At 36.2% G+C, this 19,868-nt stretch overlaps 1 protein-coding gene across 5 annotated transcripts in view; it reads right to left on the reverse strand.

The window, feature by feature from the left end:
* Nucleotides 1-579: 579 nt before the first annotated feature.
* Nucleotides 580-19,868, reverse strand: part of TMEM196 (transmembrane protein 196) — a 51,265-nt gene continuing 31,976 nt past the window's right edge. For 3 of the 5 annotated variants that reach the window (XM_043589055.1, XM_043589054.1, XM_043589058.1), the window contains exons 2-5: nucleotides 9,656-9,712; nucleotides 5,346-5,600; nucleotides 4,103-4,176; nucleotides 580-1,183 (exon numbers count right to left, since the gene is read on the reverse strand). In XM_043589055.1, coding sequence (XP_043444990.1) covers nucleotides 1,177-1,183; nucleotides 4,103-4,176; nucleotides 5,346-5,600; nucleotides 9,656-9,712 — 393 coding nt within the window. In that variant the 3' untranslated portion in view covers nucleotides 580-1,176. The remainder of the gene's footprint in view (nucleotides 1,184-4,102; nucleotides 4,177-5,345; nucleotides 5,601-9,655; nucleotides 9,713-19,868) is intronic. The other 2 variants (XM_043589057.1, XM_043589056.1) reach the window with 1 other exon arrangement.

The following is a 19,868-nucleotide window of genomic DNA, read 5'->3' on the forward strand; positions in this document are numbered from 1 at the left end:
TAATCACAAGTCATTATGTTTATATTTATAAGGTGGAAGTATGTGATTTAAAGTTGTTATGTTTATAAATCAGTATTGATCATTGTTATTACATAAATACCCTAAAAGTAAAATAGCCAAATAAGTAATCTATCTTTATACTACCCTATTCAGATATCTCAACTCCATAAATGTCAGTCACAATGAAATTTACACACAGCAGACATAATAAAAAGAATAAAAATGAACAAATTTAGTAGAAATCAAATGTGTGATTTTGTGGGCATATAAAAGCCTTGAAAAATTGCTTTCCCATATCTTTGGGGATAGAATCTTGATAATATCCCAACAGTATTATAATTTCTTTTTGACTACCTATTTACATTCATGAGTGCTATAAATATATGCTGTATATATTTTCTATATTTACAGTATATGTACACACACACACACTTTATTTTATTCTTAGGCTCATTCATGAACATGCAGATCAATCTGCACGGTATAATGAAAGCATATTTATTTTCCTTAAATGATGTTCATTTATGATTTTTCACTCTTGTGCAAAAATGCAAAAATATCATACAGATTAGCATTGTCTCTCTCTAAAAAAATTCTTGTTTATGTTTTTGTTTTTTTTATCATTTACAAATAAATTATGAAATATAGTTCATTCACAAATTGGAAATAATTATGTTTTTACAACAAGGCATTGCTGAGGTTTTGAATTGTGGTATTCTTTGAAGCCATTGTCTTTCAAAACAAAGACATCAATAGGTTATTGTTACTTCTTGATATTTGTACTTTTGATTATTTTTATGAAATATATCATTACAAATCTAACACTCATGCTAGTCAAATAGTGGTTTTGTAGAATATGAATCTGCTTATTCCTCTTTTTTTTTTCCTGAAAAGTCTTTAGAACAATCTGGGAATTCTGCTAAAATTACTGCATTACTGAAGGCTTCACCCAATAAAAAAGCTGAAGAAATAAATGAGGCAAAACTGTGGGAGAATAATTACAGTGGGTGCTCAAGAGAGATAACAGCAAATGCAAGAACTGTTTTAATTTTATCTCCTAGTCCTTTGGTATTTCCTTTCCTCATGAAAATCCTAAAAAATGTTCAGTTCTTTAAAACATTGATTATACTCTTCCATTAAATATCAGTTGTGGTCCTCCATTGCTCATGTTGTCTGTCATTTCCTGTTAGAAAAAATAAGATGAATTAGTTAAAGTTTACTTCCAGAGTAAGATACTGATTTGGTTAATGAATTTCCAAAACGAATTTCAAGCCACTGAACAACTTGTTGAGTTTTGGGGAAGGACAAGGATTGATATTGTTGTTGCATTTGAGAAAATGAAATTTCATGGCATCTTGGAGCGCATGAAAATGCTGAAATGATAGTCTGTTAGACCAAAGTCTTCTACACACAAAAACAGTTTAATCTGTCCCCAGTGCCCTGAGTCTCTCCTTTTGTTCCTCAACTTTATTTTGGAAATACCTCACCTAGAAATTAGATGCTTAAGCCTATGCACATTGCATATTGCATAGGCTTCTCTGCTGAGCATATCAACAAAGTGCCAACGTATTCTAGGGGTTACCTTATTCTATAGAAAAATGGGTGGCCTTTTAGGCCCACAAGGCGATCATTGCTTATATGTAATGGTGGGTTACTAATAAATCACAATAACTGGTTTTCATGACACTATCAATGCTACAGTGAAAAAAAAAAACAACCAACCAAACAGTAAAACCTCAACATGTTTTTTAAGGGATCAATTACTAAGATGTTAATAAGGAAAACTACATGGAAGGCAAACGAAATTTAGATATAAAGGATGAACTAACATAAGTTCCATTTGCAACTTTAGAAAATGTTAATTTAAAAAAAATTTAGATGTTTTGAATTCATGTTTATTGAACAGTAAAATCTTCCCTAAACATTAAAGAAATATGAGGAGATATGAAGCCATTCCCATTTATAATATTAGTACACCATATTATAAAGAATATTTAGGCAAAAAATATCTAAAAGAATTTTACACTTGAACAAGCCTATTTGCAAAATATATAGTAAATAAAATTCAAATCAAAATTATTTGCTCATTTATCTCAAGCCCATCAGTTTATATCTAATTGCTATTTGGGTGAATTGAAATTCACCATTTAAATTCACCTTTTAAGTACATTAAAAGTTAATGTACTTGCTTTTGTAAACTTTAGAAATTCTTCCAAATATTTATTTGAAAAGTAAAAAGGTATCCATGCCTTATTCTGAATCTCTTCTCTTTGAAAATTCAATATAGGAGATGAAATAGAATAAAGATTCATGCTTCTTGTATTGGGTGGTTTGGAAAGTTTTTTAGGAGGATCCAGGAAGGACCGGAAGGTAGGAACTGACCTGGTTTTTAGAACTTTGCTTTGAAAATTTTGTTGTCTTTTAAAGATTTGGTAGAGTTCCTTCCAAGAAAATTCTGAGAAAGGAGACAATATGCATTGGAGACTTAACCTCTTCTTACATCAAGATTTGTGTCTCTTTGCAAAGTGCCTGGCTCCTTCCAGGCCCTAGGGAGTTGTCTTATACCTGGGTATCCAATATGCATCCTCAGTAAGGTGCCAGGGAATTACAAGGTAATAAGCCTAGAAACTCAAACTCTTTGGAGGTAAAGACTGAGGGAAAGTGAAGGTCCTTTGGTGCCAGCAACCTGCTTTGGTGGCCTGGCGATGGTTCAGTCTATCTGAGTGGTTGGCTTTGCTAGATGTGTACATGGTACAAGTAAGTGTGGAAATGTGGTGGAATTGTTGCCCTGAGGTTAAGTTTATAGATAAGAAGCCTGATTTGAGGCTTCATTCATGAACTCACTGTGGGTGGTGAGATAAGATAGAAATGATTGTTCAAAAATGATCTGTAACAGAATTTACTCATTCAGCTTTCTCTATTCCTTCTTTTAGTACAAAAACAATTTCCTAATGAATTTATAGAAGTAAGATTCTTAGGTACTTGTTCTCTTAAAGTGAATTTGCATTCAAAAAGTTGTTTCAGGGGCACCTAAGTCAGTTAAAGGGCCAAATCCTGGTTTTGGTTCAGGTCATGATCTCATGGTTTGTGAGATCAAGTTCTGTGTCAGACTCCATGCTGACAGCACAGAGCCTGCTTGGAATTCTCTCTCTCCCACTCTCTCTGCCCCTCCCCTGCTCAGGTATGCACATTCTCTCTCTAAAAATAAATCAAATTTAAAAAAAAATTGGCTTAAAACCCATAAAAATTAATCTAATGTATAATATTTTATTTCAGGGTGAAGAAAAAATCCAGTGTTTAAAAATCTTACAAAAGAAAGGAGTTTTTTCTAACTAAATTCATACTAGTATGGACAAAGTAAAATCACTGATAAGAGAATACAGCATAAATTAGGTTTTAAATGTATTAGCATCTTCAGTTTATTTGCAAATAGGCATGTCCAACTTAACACAAAGAATATACTCTAAATTTGGGCAGGATCAAATGGGACTATTTGCAAATGGATAAACTTTCTGCAATGGGGCCAAAGTATCTGTGTAGCTTTCTACATTTCCAATTATATTGCTTAATCAAGGCAAGAATGGTGGGTGACTAAGTTATTTTTAGCAACCAAAAATACAGGAAATAAATTTGAAATGTATCACATCAGATAATTTTATGAAAAGATGGCTTTCATATAGCATTTTTACTATATTAGTGTCAAACTTAGGTTACCTGCTCATGTAGTTTTGGCACAAGGGAGATATAGTTTGTCTTTATCAGAGTCACCTATTATTAAAAACAAAACTCTGGTCTGTGAATGATGGTATTGAGTCAGAATCATGATGTAGCAGAAAATAAAGAAGTCATGAATCATCCAAACAGAAATGTGTTTGGATGCTTATAGGAGGCTGAATATTTTAAATATTCAACCAAGTTTCAAGCTGCAAGACTCTGCCATGTAGGTTCATGTTGCGTCCTCAAAGTAGTTCTCATGAAAGCAATACTTTGAGGAACAACAGACATTACAGCAGACTGATCTGCTGACATCATGGCTTCCTAGAAGAGGCGTTGCTTCCTGCAGTGACATTACAACATGGTAACTCCCTAAAAATCAGCGTACCTTGTAGGTAACTCTGGTGTCGGGGGCACCACCGGGCAGCTGGGCAAGTCGGTTATTTCAATAGCCCTCAATCTCTAATATAAATATAACAATCATATAATAAATATTGCACATATACACAAAACAAACTAAAGCACACTAGCATACAAATAGAGAACAAAAGAGCCACTATCCAAATATATAATGATAATCTATTTTTAACAACCCATTTCTTTAAATTACCAGTCCTGCTATTTGTACTATAAAATTCTTTTCAAGAACATGTGTACATCTGTTTAAAATTGCTTTTTCCACGGAACAATTTAAGAATGAATATCCAATATCTACTCCCCTTATTTGAATGTATCGACTGCATACAAAATGGAAATGCATAAAACTATAGAACAAATATTTTTTTCTTCAAGATAACATTATAAAGGAATATGCAGTAGTAACTCCTGCTACTCTTTCTTCTATCCTGTGATCATGCAGTTTTATTTCCATGATACCAAGTGAAATATGATGTGGCCATTATCTTAGCAAGTTTATTTTACAGATCTTTTATCTTTTCCTTCAGAGGTCGAGTAACAGGAACTGAATTAAGAAATATGTGCAAAATGTAACAGAAACACAGACAGCTCACTATTTGTGCTTTAAGCAAGAAGTGTTGTTTCCGGTATAAATGGGTTTCATGAAACAATTATGCAAGAATATTACTTAAAATACAGGCAAAGCTACCCAAATATGCATGAAGTTTAGATGAGAATTTAGTGAAGCTTTATGTGGATTGTAATATGGGCACTGATAGGCAAGGCTTTTTGTGGCCTTATTAAAAGGTCCTTTTATGCTCGAAAATCTAATTTACATAATCAAATGCATCTACTTACAAGCACAAGAGGTGAGCTAGAAAGGGGAATTCATCAGATTTCTGAAACTGGCATTATTGAGTTGCTAGTGTATTTAGTTTATGTGCTTTTCCTCAGTACAATACATACAAATCCATATTTATAAGGCATTCAATATTTTATGAAATGCTATTTTAGGAATGGTGTTTTTATATAGATAGCTATGAGATTGAAAATAGGTGTACCCAAAATAGCAGAGAAAAAAATAATAAAAATTTTCTACTCCTAGTCCAATAGGGCCAAACTTTTATAAAATCCCAATGCCTCAAATTCTCATCTAAGCTGCAAATTGGTTCACCAAGGTTTGACGACAGTCTTCATCCCACGCTCGCAGCGAGCAGAAAAGGTACAAAACTCACTTTCTCGGCCATTTCATGAGAGTGGTGCAGCGAATGCTCCCTTTCAGAGAACATCCTCCTCTGCTCGTAGCTGGCTAGTCGACACGTGAGCCAGGAAGACAGGGTGCAGCCACCAATCCCAATGCACGCGAGAGACATGGAGGCGAGATGCAGAGGATAGAGGGAAGAGGTCTTCTTCGTCACTGCCCGCAGGAACTGAAAGTTCAGGATGCCTCCAATGAGTCCACAGATGCAGCAGGCAGAAAAAAGGATCATCTGATAGGAAGAAGGAAGAGAGTGTCAAAGATGAGGAAGCAAAGCCAACCTAACACAGCGCCCCATCCTGCCGCACCTCCCGGAAGACTGAGCTACAGTAAAGTGCTTTGGGTCTTAGAGGACGAGAACCATAGTTTCACCAAGTTCCCATGCAACCCAACTCAGGGAAGAGAGTGCAGACCAGTGTTTCAGAATTAATAGCTGACTGTGTAAAGGCCGGGGATACATCTTTTTGAAAACCCTGAAGTAAGGAAAATTTGTCTTCAAGGTAGATTCAGATTTAAATATTTACTATCTATCATGTGCTAGGAACTTGAGCAGATATCATCTCAATTAACCCACCCAGCAAACCTCTGAGAGAAATCGTGATATATACTTAGGAAAATGGTGAACAGGCAAAACTCAAGGTTAGGTAGGGACTGAATCCAGATTTTCTGACTCTAAATCCAGTTTCACTATGTTAATCCCCCTAAAATATCCAAATATCTTCTCATTGAATTGTGATTAGTTCCAACAAACTTCAAATGTTTATACTGCTCTAGCTAAATGAGCTTAGAGAATATAGTTAACCTGTTTTCTTCATTTATACGAGTTTTATCATGTATCTGTTTCCCCCATAGGATAGGTTAGGGACTCCCTGTGAACTGGTCCTTTATACTACAAATCTTTTTTAAATCTGTGGCACCCACAATGAAGAATACACAATATACATTCCAAAAATACTATCTGGTTGTTTTGGGGAAACACAGGATGTGGCTTTACTTTTGATCTCATTATTGGTTTGATTTGGGTCTCTATAAAGAGAGCTGGTGGGGGTGGATGGTATTCAACCTAAATGTTACATAAATATGTAACTGAATATTGAATATTCCAAAAGCTTCAACGTGGGTTTTTGTTTTTGTTTTTGTTTTTGTTTTTGTATTTGTATTCTCTAAGTTCCCCTATGGGCTTCCTTTATACTTTAGCGTGTGATACTAATATAATTATTTAAACTTATTTCCATTTTTGTTCAGAACACGGTCTCTACTCCAGTTGCCTCTCTTGCCAATCATATAGCTTGTTCATTCCCGCCTCAGTGATATTTTCCATTTCCTGGAAATTAGTTTGCTTTTTTCTTGGATTGCTAGATGGAAGACTCAAATCTAGCCTTACCTTCTTCAGAAAGCCTTCCTGGATTTACTGACTTCCTTTGGCATAATTCCATAGGACAAACAATTATTTAACTTAATTTAGCATTTAATTTTACATTATTAGGAATCGTTTGCTGTCGACAATTAGTTGACTTTAGCGAGCATTTATTGAGTACCTGGCATCTGTTAGGCCCTGAGTGAGGCAGCTGTTGGCATTACAAAAAATAATAGCTCATAGTTGTTGTCCTTGAGTACACAGCAGTCTTGTGTGAGAGAAGATCCAACATTTCAAATGGCATAGCAGATATTAAGAAAGAGGGATGAATTGGTTGCCCTTAGAGTAGGGTGGAGGAGAATTTAGCATAACCAAGGGTTTCAGACAAGGCTTCCTGATAACATGTCATCTAAACTAAGTGCATGCCACTCCCAGAAAAGGGTAAGACCATGGATGTATGAAATAGCATAATGAAATAGGATGGTGGGCAGAAAGAATACCAAGTAGTTCGTTTTGTTTCTCTCACTTAATTCAGCATCCTAATTGTGTCCGTCTCACAGTATTTATTACCAAGCCTAAAAATCCAATGATGGGTGACTGTATCTTTTTATAGTTAATTAAATATAATACTGAATATCAATTGCCAAATAACTGAATCATCCAAAGTGGGAAACTGTAGCTCCTAGTTTCACATAGAATCAATATACTACCTTTTAAAGGATATTCAGATGGCATGCAGTTTCTTGGGAAATACTTTGGTGTTTACATATTCTCAGAAAACATGGAAAGATGTGACATTCTAGCCTTCAAATGATGAACTACTATTAATTAAGAAAGTTAATGACAAATTATTTGGCTATCATAAGAACACAATGTATCTCTCCTAATATTATTCTTATTCATTCTTTAAAGGCTTGCTACTTCATTTAACATATGCAAACAGAACATTCTCACCTAGGTATTAAAATGTTAAAATCTATACCCACATTTAAAACCATATACGAGGTTTGAATTTCACCAGACTACAGAATTTAGACTCTAGAGATACTTGGAGTGGAGAAATTACCATGCACTTTGAAGGGTGAGAATCCTTGATAGCTAAATGTCATCAATGGGAATATCAGAGGGTGAAAGAAGTTAAAGTGAATGGTAGTTTCTAAAAAGTTTAGCACTTATGATTTTTTTCTTTTATAACTCTTAAGAGAATTAGAAAGACAGAAAAAAGACACTAGTGCCTTTAAAAAAATTTCTTCCCTCCCCTTCTCCTATGACTGAATATTTGTGTCCCTCTAAATACAAATGTTGAAGCCTAAACCCCAATACTATGGTACTTGCAGATGGGATTTTTGGAAGACAATTAGGTCAGGAGAATAGAGCCCTCATAAATGGGGTCAGTGCCTTTATAAGAGAGACTTTTAGAGAGCTCTCTTTTTCCTTTTGCCACATGAGATCACAGTCAAAAATTTGCAACCTGGAAGAGAACCTTACCAGAACCCAACTACACAGGGACCCTAATCGAGGTCCAGCCTCCAGCACTGTGCGAAATGAATCTCTGTTGTTGATAAGCCACCCAGTATATCCTTCTTTGTTAATAGCCCAAATGGATGAAGATATCTCCCCTGCCTTCCCATACCCCTCTTCCTTTTCTCCTTCTCTGCCTCTCCCTGTTTTCCCCTCCCTCTCTCATTCTTTCCTTGCCTTTCCTCCCTTCCTTCCTTCCTTCCTTCCTTCCTTCCTTCCTCTCTTTCCCTCTCTCTCCCTCTCTCTCTCTTTCTTCTAAGTTCTAAGAAATTGTTCTTATATGGCTATAAAGACAGTAGTAAAATAAAAGCATACAAAGAATGAAGGCCAAGTCTAAAAAGTGATGGAAGAATCATAGATGAAAATTAAGAGCCTCCAAAAATTTGTATGTAAAGGTTTCCCTTTATATGATTTTAAAAAAGTATATCTCGTATGTCTAAAGCAATGGGTGCTTCATTTTTTTTTGTCACAGTAGATATTTTCACAAAAAAAGATATGATTGAAAAAGTAGTTAAACAAAAATAGCTGTAATACTCCTATGCCTGTCCTCCTCAGATAACTGGCCTCCCCCTGGAAAACTCTTTTTAGACTCAAAGCCTGCTTTGTAAGGTCCAAGCATAGTATTAATTTTTCCAACTTAGAAAGGTCTATGATCTTTCCTATTGCACATGATAAAATAAACAACACTGTTTCTTTCTTTTGAACTCTCAAAAAACATCATGGAGGGATGTGGGGAATCCACACTTCAGCTATAAAAATTGTACTCCAGCCATTATCAGAGTTAACTGGGTGAATGTCTTACAACCCGGAAAGTCGTGATAGTACCGTAAAACATCTGAAAACACTTACAATTACATTCACAGTAATAAAATAAAATTAAATAAAAAAATCATTGGGAATTAACTGTAACTATAACAACACAGCTGTTTTGCTGCATTGCAAAATTAACTTCACAGTCAAAGCCAGTAATCTGTAGGCCCAGTTCCACATTTAAACAGTTAAATTTCCCATGAACTCAAGCCATGTCTTTTTTAGCTTACTGAAGAATTCATGTGTGTCTGGGAGTCTATAAACTGGAAAAGTGGAGATTGTCAACCACAGCAGTCATTATGGGTTGCATATTCATGCATTTAAAGAGTATATCAAAGCTTTTCTTTCTTTTTCTTTTGTCATAGTCTGTAATAATCTTGATGGGTTTTGTTTTGTTTTTTGTTGTTGGGTTTTTTGTTTTTGTTTTTTTTGTTTTTTGTTTTTTTGCAAATGAAAAAGCCAGTATTTATTTGTCAGTCTTCTTTTCATCCTAAATGAGTAACATTCACTATGTGAAAGTTGGCTTCGCATCATTTCCATTTTTGGGTTCCAACATTTCAAATACGTCAATGCACAATACAAACAAGGCAGAAACTTACGACAAGTCCAGATTTTTTTTTGGCGCACAATATTCCACATATGCCACAAAGAAGAAACTGAAAAGGAAAAGAATAACAATTATTCCACATTCAAAGATAAGAAGACCTCTAGTTTTTAGCTTATAGCTCACTCATGACACTTGTTCCGGGGAAGCTTGAAAATGTTATATTCCCATCAAAAGCTGGAAAGAAAAATGCCTCATTCTAGAATAGTAAGAGATAAAAATGCAAACTTTAATGAAATTTGTTCTTTGTAAGGTTGATATAAGTAATTGTGGGACTCGAGCAAACCAGAATCAGTTTTACACTAGGCAAAATTAGGAAGTAAATAAATTTAGGGTTTTGTTATTCCTGTTTTCTTTCACTGTCTTCTTATCCCTTTCTATTTTCTCAGGGAGAGAAGTGGTATGATACATTCATTCATAATAGATTTCTAAGCAATTAGAAATCAATGAGCTTTACTACAGGTAGTGAATCTCACACAAACAAAAAATAAGGCATCAGACAGGGAGATGTTTTTCTTTAGAGACATTCTTTGTATCTCTCAAACTATGTCAGTAAAATGGTAACTTCCTTCCTCATTCTATCAGAAATACTGTCCTTGTGGGTATGTTAGAAGAACTCAAGGAGAATATTGGTGGCATGTAATTTCTTGTAAATGAGCATATTGGTGACATAATTGCTTTGCAAAAGCAGCTGCATGAAATCGTCTACCAGTGACACACTATTAGATATTTTGGTTATTGGAAAACAGCAAATCGTTTAAATTGTTTAAAAATATTTAGAGCCATTTCAAGGTACATTTATACATACATCTGGCTAGAAGAAAACCATATAAATAAAATAATACATTCATTAATAAATAATAAGCCTGCTAAGGGCTTTCAGACTAGCAAAGAAAGCTTTGAATGCTGTTAAGGTTTTCCTTCTGATTTTCTTTTACATTTTTCTATCTCAAGCCTGAACTAATAACATAAGTGGTTTTCAATGAGTGTTTCACACAGGGGTAGATTATTAAATATACACATAAAATATTCTACTAATTATCTGAAATCAATCATATGCTTGTGAGAAACACCAACAAAATTTGATAAAGAAATAATGAGTAAGGGAAGTTTCCCTTTTCAGGGAACTTTCTATATAGGGGAACAAAATGATTATAAAGCAGGCAATGATGCAGCAAGACAGATCAGGGAACACAAGGATATGCTATAATTTGCTTCTTATACAGATTATCTTTCAAATTAATGGGAAAAAGATCAAGATCCAATGGGATTGGGATAGTTCATTTAACTGTCCTTAACATCATACACCAAAATGTCTAGGAAATGGTTTGAATATTTAAGTGTATAAAAAAAGTATAGTAACATTTAACAAAATTAAGTATTTATATAATTTTGGAGGAGAGGGAAAGATTCACTAAACATAACAGCAAAGTCACAGACAAAAAGGGAAAATACTTATAAGTATTAATACATAAAATTATATTTTTGATAGTAAAAAAATAACATATCTCTCAAAGGCAGAAAACAGATTGGGATTATATTTAGAAAGCATATGAAAGACAAAGGGTTAATATACTATATAAATTGAGCTAATAAAATAATTTTAATACCATAAAATCATGAGAAGATAAAAGCTCAGAACTTCATAAAACTTAAATACTTGTATACTTTTCAGAAATTTTAAAAAGCTACTTTTGAGTAACCATCTGTCACCCCCCTCTGTGTCCTGGGTCTAGATGAACTTGTCCTCATGTGGACTCTAAGTGATGACCCCATCTCACGTCTATCAAGGCTGGCTCAAGCCATTCCAGATTTGGACTAGTCCTGTACCTCTCAGTGCTTCCAAGCTTCAGGTCAAGGCCTCAACATGCCCTTTTCCTTGCTTGCCTGACTAACCCATTACTCACCCTGAAAGTCCATTCACCCAGAACTCATTCTTGAAATAGTTTGAAAGCAGTGGAGTTTTGTGTTCCTTGGATCTCTTCTGAAATCTGTAAACATTGCCATTATTTATTCACAGCCAAGCCTGAAGGGACCTCAGGAGCTTAGGCAGAGCTCTCCATCCCAGCAACTTGGTTAGAAGATCTGGGTGGCACGAGTGCCTGGGTGGTTCAGTGGGTTAAGTGTCAGACTTCTGCTCCGGTCCTGATCTCACAGTTCCTGAGTTTGAGCCCCACATCAAGGTCTGTGCTGACAGCTCAGAGCCTGGAGCCTGCTTTGGATTCTGTGTCTCCCTTTCTCTCTGCCCCTCCTACATTCACAATTGGTCTATCTCTTTCTATCTCAAAAATAAAACATTAAAAAAAATTTTTTAAAGAAGATCCAGGTGGCAATAAAATCGCTTCCTTCTATCGTCCACTAAGAAAAGGAAGTTCAGGGCTGGGGAGGGGAAAGGTAGAGTTATGAGGTGAGCCAAACAATATTTTCCACTCTCAATCAGGGGTGGAGTGTAAATACTTCTCAATAGTCACATCTGTCAGGGTATCCAAAATTCACATTCCCTGGAGGAAACCTGGAATCTGAGGAAAAAAACTAACCCATGTAATGGGCAGTATATAAAAATCATGGAATTTCTGAGTAGGATTTAAAGGATTTTAGCTGAAATTTAGCCATCATAGTTTATAAAGGAGTATAAAGGAAGCACAAAAAAAGCAGTATATGATCTTTTATTTCACTGGCTATCTGAGCTCCAAGTCAGAGCACTGGAAAGGATCTTAAAAGATGACTTAATTCAGCCCCTGCAGTTTGCATGTCGGGGAAGTAGAGGTCTAGACAGGCTTAGCAACTTGCTCATGTCACTCCTCAAGGTCACAAATCACACATGTAATATTCTTACTTCTTTAAGTTAATTTCTAAAAATGTGATGGAATGCTTTTCAAAAGGATTTTTCAGTGCTAGTACAGTGTACATTATGTCCAACCAGAAGTGTTCAATGAACATCTGGTCATCTATAATGCTTGTTTCCCTCTGCCATGGTTAATTTTTGGTGTAATAAAAATGATCGCAAGATGAATCGATTGTATTACAGTCCAAAGTTAAGTGTACCTTATTATACAGAGAATTTGTTATTTTTCAAAATACTGTTTGTGCTCAATAGAACTTTATTAAGAATGCAAAGCACTTGCCCGACATGAAACAAGTGAAAAAATAGTTTTATTAAAAAAAGTAAAAATGATGGCTGGAAGCATATCTAAATTAGATATGAAATTTTACGTGAGAAAATATAATTTTATTTCTGAGAAGATGGGCTGTTTAAATCCAGGGAGAATCATTTGCTTTGCTCTTACTATGAAGTTACATAAATGAAGTGATCTACTGATAGGAAGTGCCACTATGTAATGAAACCGGTTAGCCCTCCAAAGGGAATTCATTTGATTCCAATTTAGATTACATTTAATAGATAACTAGAGTTGTGACTCATTGTAGGATAAAATGGAGCAATTATGGAAATAGCATCCTATATTTTGAGTGGACTTTCTTAATGGAATGCCCATGGAGGCTTCTGCTTTTGCTTAAGATGTAGAAAGAACAACGATGCCATTTCCACTTAAACAATAAGAGAAAGCAGAAAACTATGGATTGATAACTTTGAAAGCCCATCAGAATGTCGAGGTCCAGGGCAGTGGAAAAACTGCAATTAAAGAGGTAGAAGGCCCTCGAAGAAAACTCTGGATACACAAACTGTGCCATTTGTTACAGAGATAGGAGGAGGGGACATGGATTGTCACCTAAGTAGGTGTGGGGAGAGGGAGGTTGGTGGTGCCAAGTTCTGTTCTGTCCTTAGGCCTTCTTTCTTATGAAGCAAATGCTTTAAGCCCCTGGCAAAGGGGTAGCAAAGCCTATCATTTCCAGGGTATATGGAAATGCCAAATGTGGATGGCAACTGTAACTACAGGAATGGTAGAAAAAGATATCTGCACCAAAGATAACTAACAGCCTAAAAGAATATTAACATAAAAATACAAGATTTTGAAAAAAAGAACATTTGAACTTTGAGCTGTATGTATAGTCAAACTCCATTCCCCCAAGAGATTACAAAAAAGACAGGAGTATTTGGGCAAAAGTACTGTGGTGGACTGAATTATGGCTCTCAAAAGATATGTGTGTCCTACTCCCCAGAATCCACGAATGTTACCTTGTATGGTAAAAAAAAAAAAAAAAAAAAAAAAAAAAAAAAAAAAAAAAAAGCCTTTGCAGATGTGATTAAATGAAGAATCTGAAGATGAGGAGATTATTGCGGATTGTCCAGGTGGGCCCTAAATGTAATCCCAAGAGTCATTTAGGAGGAAGACAACAAGAAGGTCAAAAGAGAAAGAAGGCTTGAAGAAGACACAAAGAGACACAGAGAGAGATCTGAAGAGGCCATACTGCTGGCTTTGAATGGGGCGCCTGGGTGGTGCAGTCGGTTAAGCGTCCGACTTCAGCCAGGTCACGATCTTGCGGCCGTGAGTTCGAGCCCCGCGTCGGGCTCTGGGCTGATGGCTCAGAGCCTGGAGCCTGTTTCCGGTTCTGTGTCTCCCTCTCTCTCTGCCCCTCCCCCGTTCATGCTCTGTCTCTCTCTGTCCCAAAAATAAATAAAAAACGTTGAAAAAAAAAAAAAAGAAAAAAAAATTAAAAAAAAAAGAAAAGTGAGGAAGAGGGCCCTGAGGCCAGGATGTAGGCAGCCTCTGTGAGCTGGAAACCGATTCTCCCAGTGGCCTCCAGAAGGAATCTAGTCCCATAGACCAATTTTAGATTTCTGACCTCCAGAACTGAAAGAGAATAGATTTCAGTTGCTTTAAGCCCCTAAGTTTGTGGCAATTTTTCAGCAGCACTAGGAAACTCATACAGGCTCCAAAACATTATTCCACGTGAGACATCCTATAAGAATTACTAGCCGTTGTTTAGGAAAACAAACAGGGAAAGACATGAGATAAGAAAGGAATGTAGTAGAAAAAGCACAAAAAAAAACCAACAACCAGTAAATCTTTTAGTTGAAAAGTATTGGTTGGAAAAATTAATATCTGTTTACAATGAGTATCCCAGGTGATTTGGGTGTAAGAGATGGTGAGGTGGGGGTAAAGATGTAAGTAGTGGTTCTAAAACTCTTTTATCATTTAGCAGAATAACAGAGGAACTAACGAGTTTTAGATATTGACAGATAAGTACAACTTTAAATTTGTGCATTACAACATAGCGACTGAGAAAATAAAAATAAAGAGAAAAATACAATTTGACAACAAAGACTGAACCAGTAGATGTCAGGGAAATTTTTTTAAAAATGAAAGGAAATAAAGCGAAACTATAAAATAAGTTGGTATAAATAATTTCAATAGTGTAAGGAATCAGACTAAATGTGAATGTGTCCAATTTTCCTAATAAGAGGGAAAATAGAAGGGAAAAAAGAGTCTACAAGGTAAAGAAGGAAAGGGGTTGTTAAAAGATCCCTAAAATGAATAAATGATTGAAAACTTCTTTATTCCTTCTGCTTTTCTCTGTCTCTGTTTCTCTGTCAGCATTGACCTAAATGCTGGTTAATGAATTCTTTATTAGTATTTCTTTCTGTCCAAGAAAGTTTACTTTACTTTTAAGAGTAAGAAAGTCTACTGTAGAATTTCTCAATTTTAAACTACATAATGGAAAATGTTGAAACCATGGTTGTAATGGAAGCAGACAAAAACAATGGCCAGAACAAGCAAGTATTGGGTGATGAGATTATGAAAGATGGCCAATCTTGTTCTAAGACAGCTTATTATAGTTTTGCAGCGTAACACTTAACCACCTCAGATGAAACAATTTTCACTGAAATTCATTAGCCATTACAGAAGATATACATACTATAAAGTAGAAATGACACTACTTTTTCCCCCTTAGGGTAATGAGCTGAACCAAAAATTGAACTTAATACTTTGATACCATTAGTGATTTATGCCGTTTTGCCAAAATTGACATTTCTTTAAAATATATAGAAAAATTGCCAGGAAAACAGACGTTAAATGTTGGGGGGATGGATTTAAAAGAAATCTATTTCTGGTTGAATAGTGTATTTCTCCTTGTACATGGATCAAAAGTTTGATAATTTACTTTTCTACCACCAGTTCTTGAATATTTTTACTCTACTTCAATCACCTATTAAAGCATGATAACTGGAGTTCTTCAAGGATTATTTTGTAATTTAGCACACAAAATGCTAGTATGCCAACAGAGTGCATATTTTTCCTGATACTGTGACGATATGATTGTGATTTTCTTACATGATACTCTGGCTAGACCCATCAGGATGAGTGGTTTTATTCTCAGTTAAATACAATGAATCATAAACCACTGCATATTAAAATAGATGCAGCTTCAATGACCACCATATTTCATTTTTACTCAGAAAAAAATTTTTACTTGTACATATTCATAATAGTGGCTGAGATAAAGCTTTTGTGTTGCAAAGCATTTTGATACTCTCTCAATTCTCTAGCAAAAAATGTATTGAAAAAGGGAATTTTGGGCGCCTGGGTGGCGCAGTCGGTTAAGCGTCCGACTTCAGCCAGGTCACGATCTCGCGGTCCGTGAGTTCGAGCCCCGCGTCGGGCTCTGGGCTGATGGCTCAGAGCCTGGAGCCTGTTTCCGATTCTGTGTCTCCCTCTCTCTCTGCCCCTCGCCCGTTCATGCTCTGTCTCTCTCTGTCCCAAAAATAAATAAACGTTGAAAAAAAAAATTAAAAAAAAAAAAAAAAAAGAAAAAGGGAATTTTGCTTCATGATAGGCAAGTCAATGAAAAGAAATTATGAAGCAAAGAAACAGTTTTGAACTGCATGCTACATAAAAATGGAATTGAATGTGTTGTTTCATTTGCCATTCCTGGTACTGTTGGGGTGAGGGAATCGTCTATTTTTATTTCCAACCTTGCCATAACTCCTCAGACAAAGCTCTGCTGTTGCAATCAAGTTTCTGGATAATATGATGGAATTTCAAACTGAATGAATGAATTAATAGATGGATGGATGAATGTATCACAGTATTAATCAAATTTAGCGAATTCCAAGACACATAACTGGGTGCAATTAGTCTTTTCACTGAATCAAATCCAATTAACTTCTTTTTTGTTTTTCTGGAGCACTCATGATTGGTCAGATTAGGGTAATTCTCTTCTCAATGGTGGCATTTGAAAATAATTGGGATGGCGTTGACCTTTTAAATGTCACAATCATAGCTTTGTGGGTTTCAAAAGTTTCCTTCTCAAACCTCAGATGTCCTTGAGATGTCAGCATCAGCGGACCTTTTTCTACACAAAAGTCACTGAAAAAGATACTACCTTGACACTGAGCGGTAATTGCCAGTAGATCCTTTTTAAATGTGAGAAGTAACTTCCCAAACTAGAAAGGGTTGTATTCTTTTTAAATTTTGTATTGATGTATAATTGACATATAACATTATATTAGTTTGTGCTCTTAATTATGTTGGACAGAACACGATTTGGGAAAGGGCCCTAGGAGTATATATTCCAGCTGTTGACTTATTTTCTCTCAATAGACACAGTGTAGGTGTTTCCCCTTGGTGAAACTAGAAATTGCAGTGTGTCAACACTCGCAGCTGAATGTTATTACCTACTATTGGCTGGTCTGTTCTGTAAATGACTCTGAGTGATTATAGGGCCACCTCCCCTTTAAATATCCTTTTTTTAAATGTTTTTTTAAATTTATTTTTGAGAGAGAGACAGAGAGAGAGAGAGAATGGGGGAGGGTCACAGAGAGAGGGAGACTGAGGATCCAAAACGGGCTCTGCACTGATAGCAGTGAGCCTGATGTGGGACTCTAACTCAGGAACTGTGGGATCATGACCTGAGCTGAAACCAAGAGTTGGAAGCTAAATGATTGAACCACCAAAGCATCCTCCCACCCACCCTCACCCAGTGACTGAACCACCAAGGCATCTTCCCACCCACCCTCACCCCGCCACCTTTAAATACTCTTTATGCAGACAGCATCTCTTGATGCACACACTATTCCAGTAAGATTCTCAAATTTACTCCTGGAAGAAATCAGATACTTTTAATTTAGACAAGATCAAATAATGTAAAAAGCAGTCAGCAGGTATCACAGAAAAGCTTCAGGACATTAAAAAATCAGAATATAATTTTTTTACCCATGGGATCAAGTAGTTTGTTACTTTGGAGTTCTTTCAAGCCCTCAGGGTACTATAGCTGGCAAGCCTTTCTGTCTGAAAACAGAGATTCTAAAGGAAGGAGAGTAGTTCCTCATTTTATGATTAGAAGAAATGGCCTGTCCTGGAAGGACTATGATCAGAGGTAGGTAAATACCATCTTCGTGTGTTCCCTTAGAGAATACTATGGTAGGCAGAGAAGGATCCCTAAAAACAACTTCATCCAACTTTAGACCTTAGGTCACAATTATAGCAATCCTGACCTTAGGGATCCTCCTTGAAATCTTTTGTAGGATCTCAAAGTGAAGGGATCTCTTCCCATTTGAGGACATATGTTTCACATGATAATTCCATCTGAATACGTATCCATCCAGTTTCATGTCATAAGATTCGCCCTAACACTGTTAAGATTTAGGCAGAGAATAAAAGCTACCCATGCTATCTCCCTTTTTGTTCTGCCAGGATGATCTTTGACAATACACTTTTGGCTGCTTTAACGATTTGACCTACTTTGGCTCAAATGATCTTAGATATAAACACTGACAAGAATTTTTTAAACAATGGCATCTGTAAACCATTTTTAACAGAGTGACATGGGGATACTTGTCATAAATGCAGAGTTATGGGCCCCCATTGAATCAATTTTTGGTGGCATGGGATCCAAGACTCTGCATCTTGGATAAATTCCAGGGTAACTGCTTTGCTCCTTATAGTTTGAGAACCTTAGCTATAGAACCGAGGACTGATTTAATTCTCTGGTTTGACTTAGGTGAGCTGGCCCTGCCAGGAACTGGCTGGATGTGGGACCTTAGCATGGGAGTAGTAGCCCTGAAGGGAGCAGCAACAGATGTCTAATATCAGACTTTGAAGACTCCCTAGGTTTATATGATAAACCAAGCTTATTCTCTTTCCTGAAGGATTTAATAGAGAGTATTTGTCTCTTAATTCCCAGGTATTAAGACAGTTATCAGAAGCCTTACAGCAGAAGTAAAGGGGTTTTGTTCAGGCATATCTCCATCAACCATGGTGGGTGGGGTGGGGAAGGAAATTGATGTTGTTTTCTTGGGATCTTATCTTAGACATTCTGTGCCTTTGCAAGGCAAGTTTTAAGTGGCTTATCTTTGCCAGGTACATTTCCCCCATCAAAGAAGGGAGGCTGTTAAGGTCTTCAAGCGCCCCCCCCCCCCATTTTCCCTTGATGATAAATCACTTCTGGTGATCAGAACACCTAGACTGAAGCAAAGGTGGGGCTATCAGTGCTCCATATAGAGCCTCTAAGAAATGGCAGAACTGTTTCTTTAAAGGGCATTAACAAAAGGAAAGTTTTCTTGCCCAGCTTTTTCTGTTCATTGTTTTCTGTCTACTCTCTTTTTTAAAAAAAATTTTTAATGTTTATTTTTGAGAGATAAAGACAGAGCATGAATGGGGAAGGGGCAGAGAGAGAGAGGGAGGCACAGAATCCGAAACCGGCTCCAGGCTCGGAGCTGTCGGCAGAGAGCCTGACATGGGGCTCGAACTCCGAAACAACGAGATCATGACTGAGCTGAAGTCGGTAGCTCAGCCGACCGAGCCACCCAGGTGCCCCTCTGTCTACTCTCTTTTAAGAGAATCTGGAATCCTGATTAGGGTCTTGCAAAATAAGTACAGAGAAGAATTTTACTCCCACTCTGTGGTTCAGCATTACAGTTTATATTATTTAGCCAGGTTTCTGTGTCTGCTACAGTTCTCATAATGAATATTTTGGATCAGGTAGGAAATTATAGTTTTCTTCCTAAATATATTTATGCCAGAGCCTGTCAGTATACATAATTGGACTGCGAAAACCATTAGGTTGGAAAGAGTAAACTAGAATAAGATGTTTCCAAACTCCATGGGTAATCAAAGTTGCGGAGCACTATTTATGACACACCTGAAATTTACTAAGGGTGAAGTATCCTTTGTCTCCATTTACCAATTTAGTTAACTTCAAACTGGTTTCAAATGATGGCAAATGTGCATTATATCTTTCCTATAACTTGGTTTAGTTTTATTGCCAGAGAGCCCTAAAACCTTGACAAGGTAAATAGACTTGTAAGT

This window comes from Prionailurus bengalensis, chromosome A2, assembly GCF_016509475.1.
Source record: "Prionailurus bengalensis isolate Pbe53 chromosome A2, Fcat_Pben_1.1_paternal_pri, whole genome shotgun sequence".
Lineage (NCBI taxonomy): Eukaryota > Metazoa > Chordata > Mammalia > Carnivora > Felidae > Prionailurus > Prionailurus bengalensis.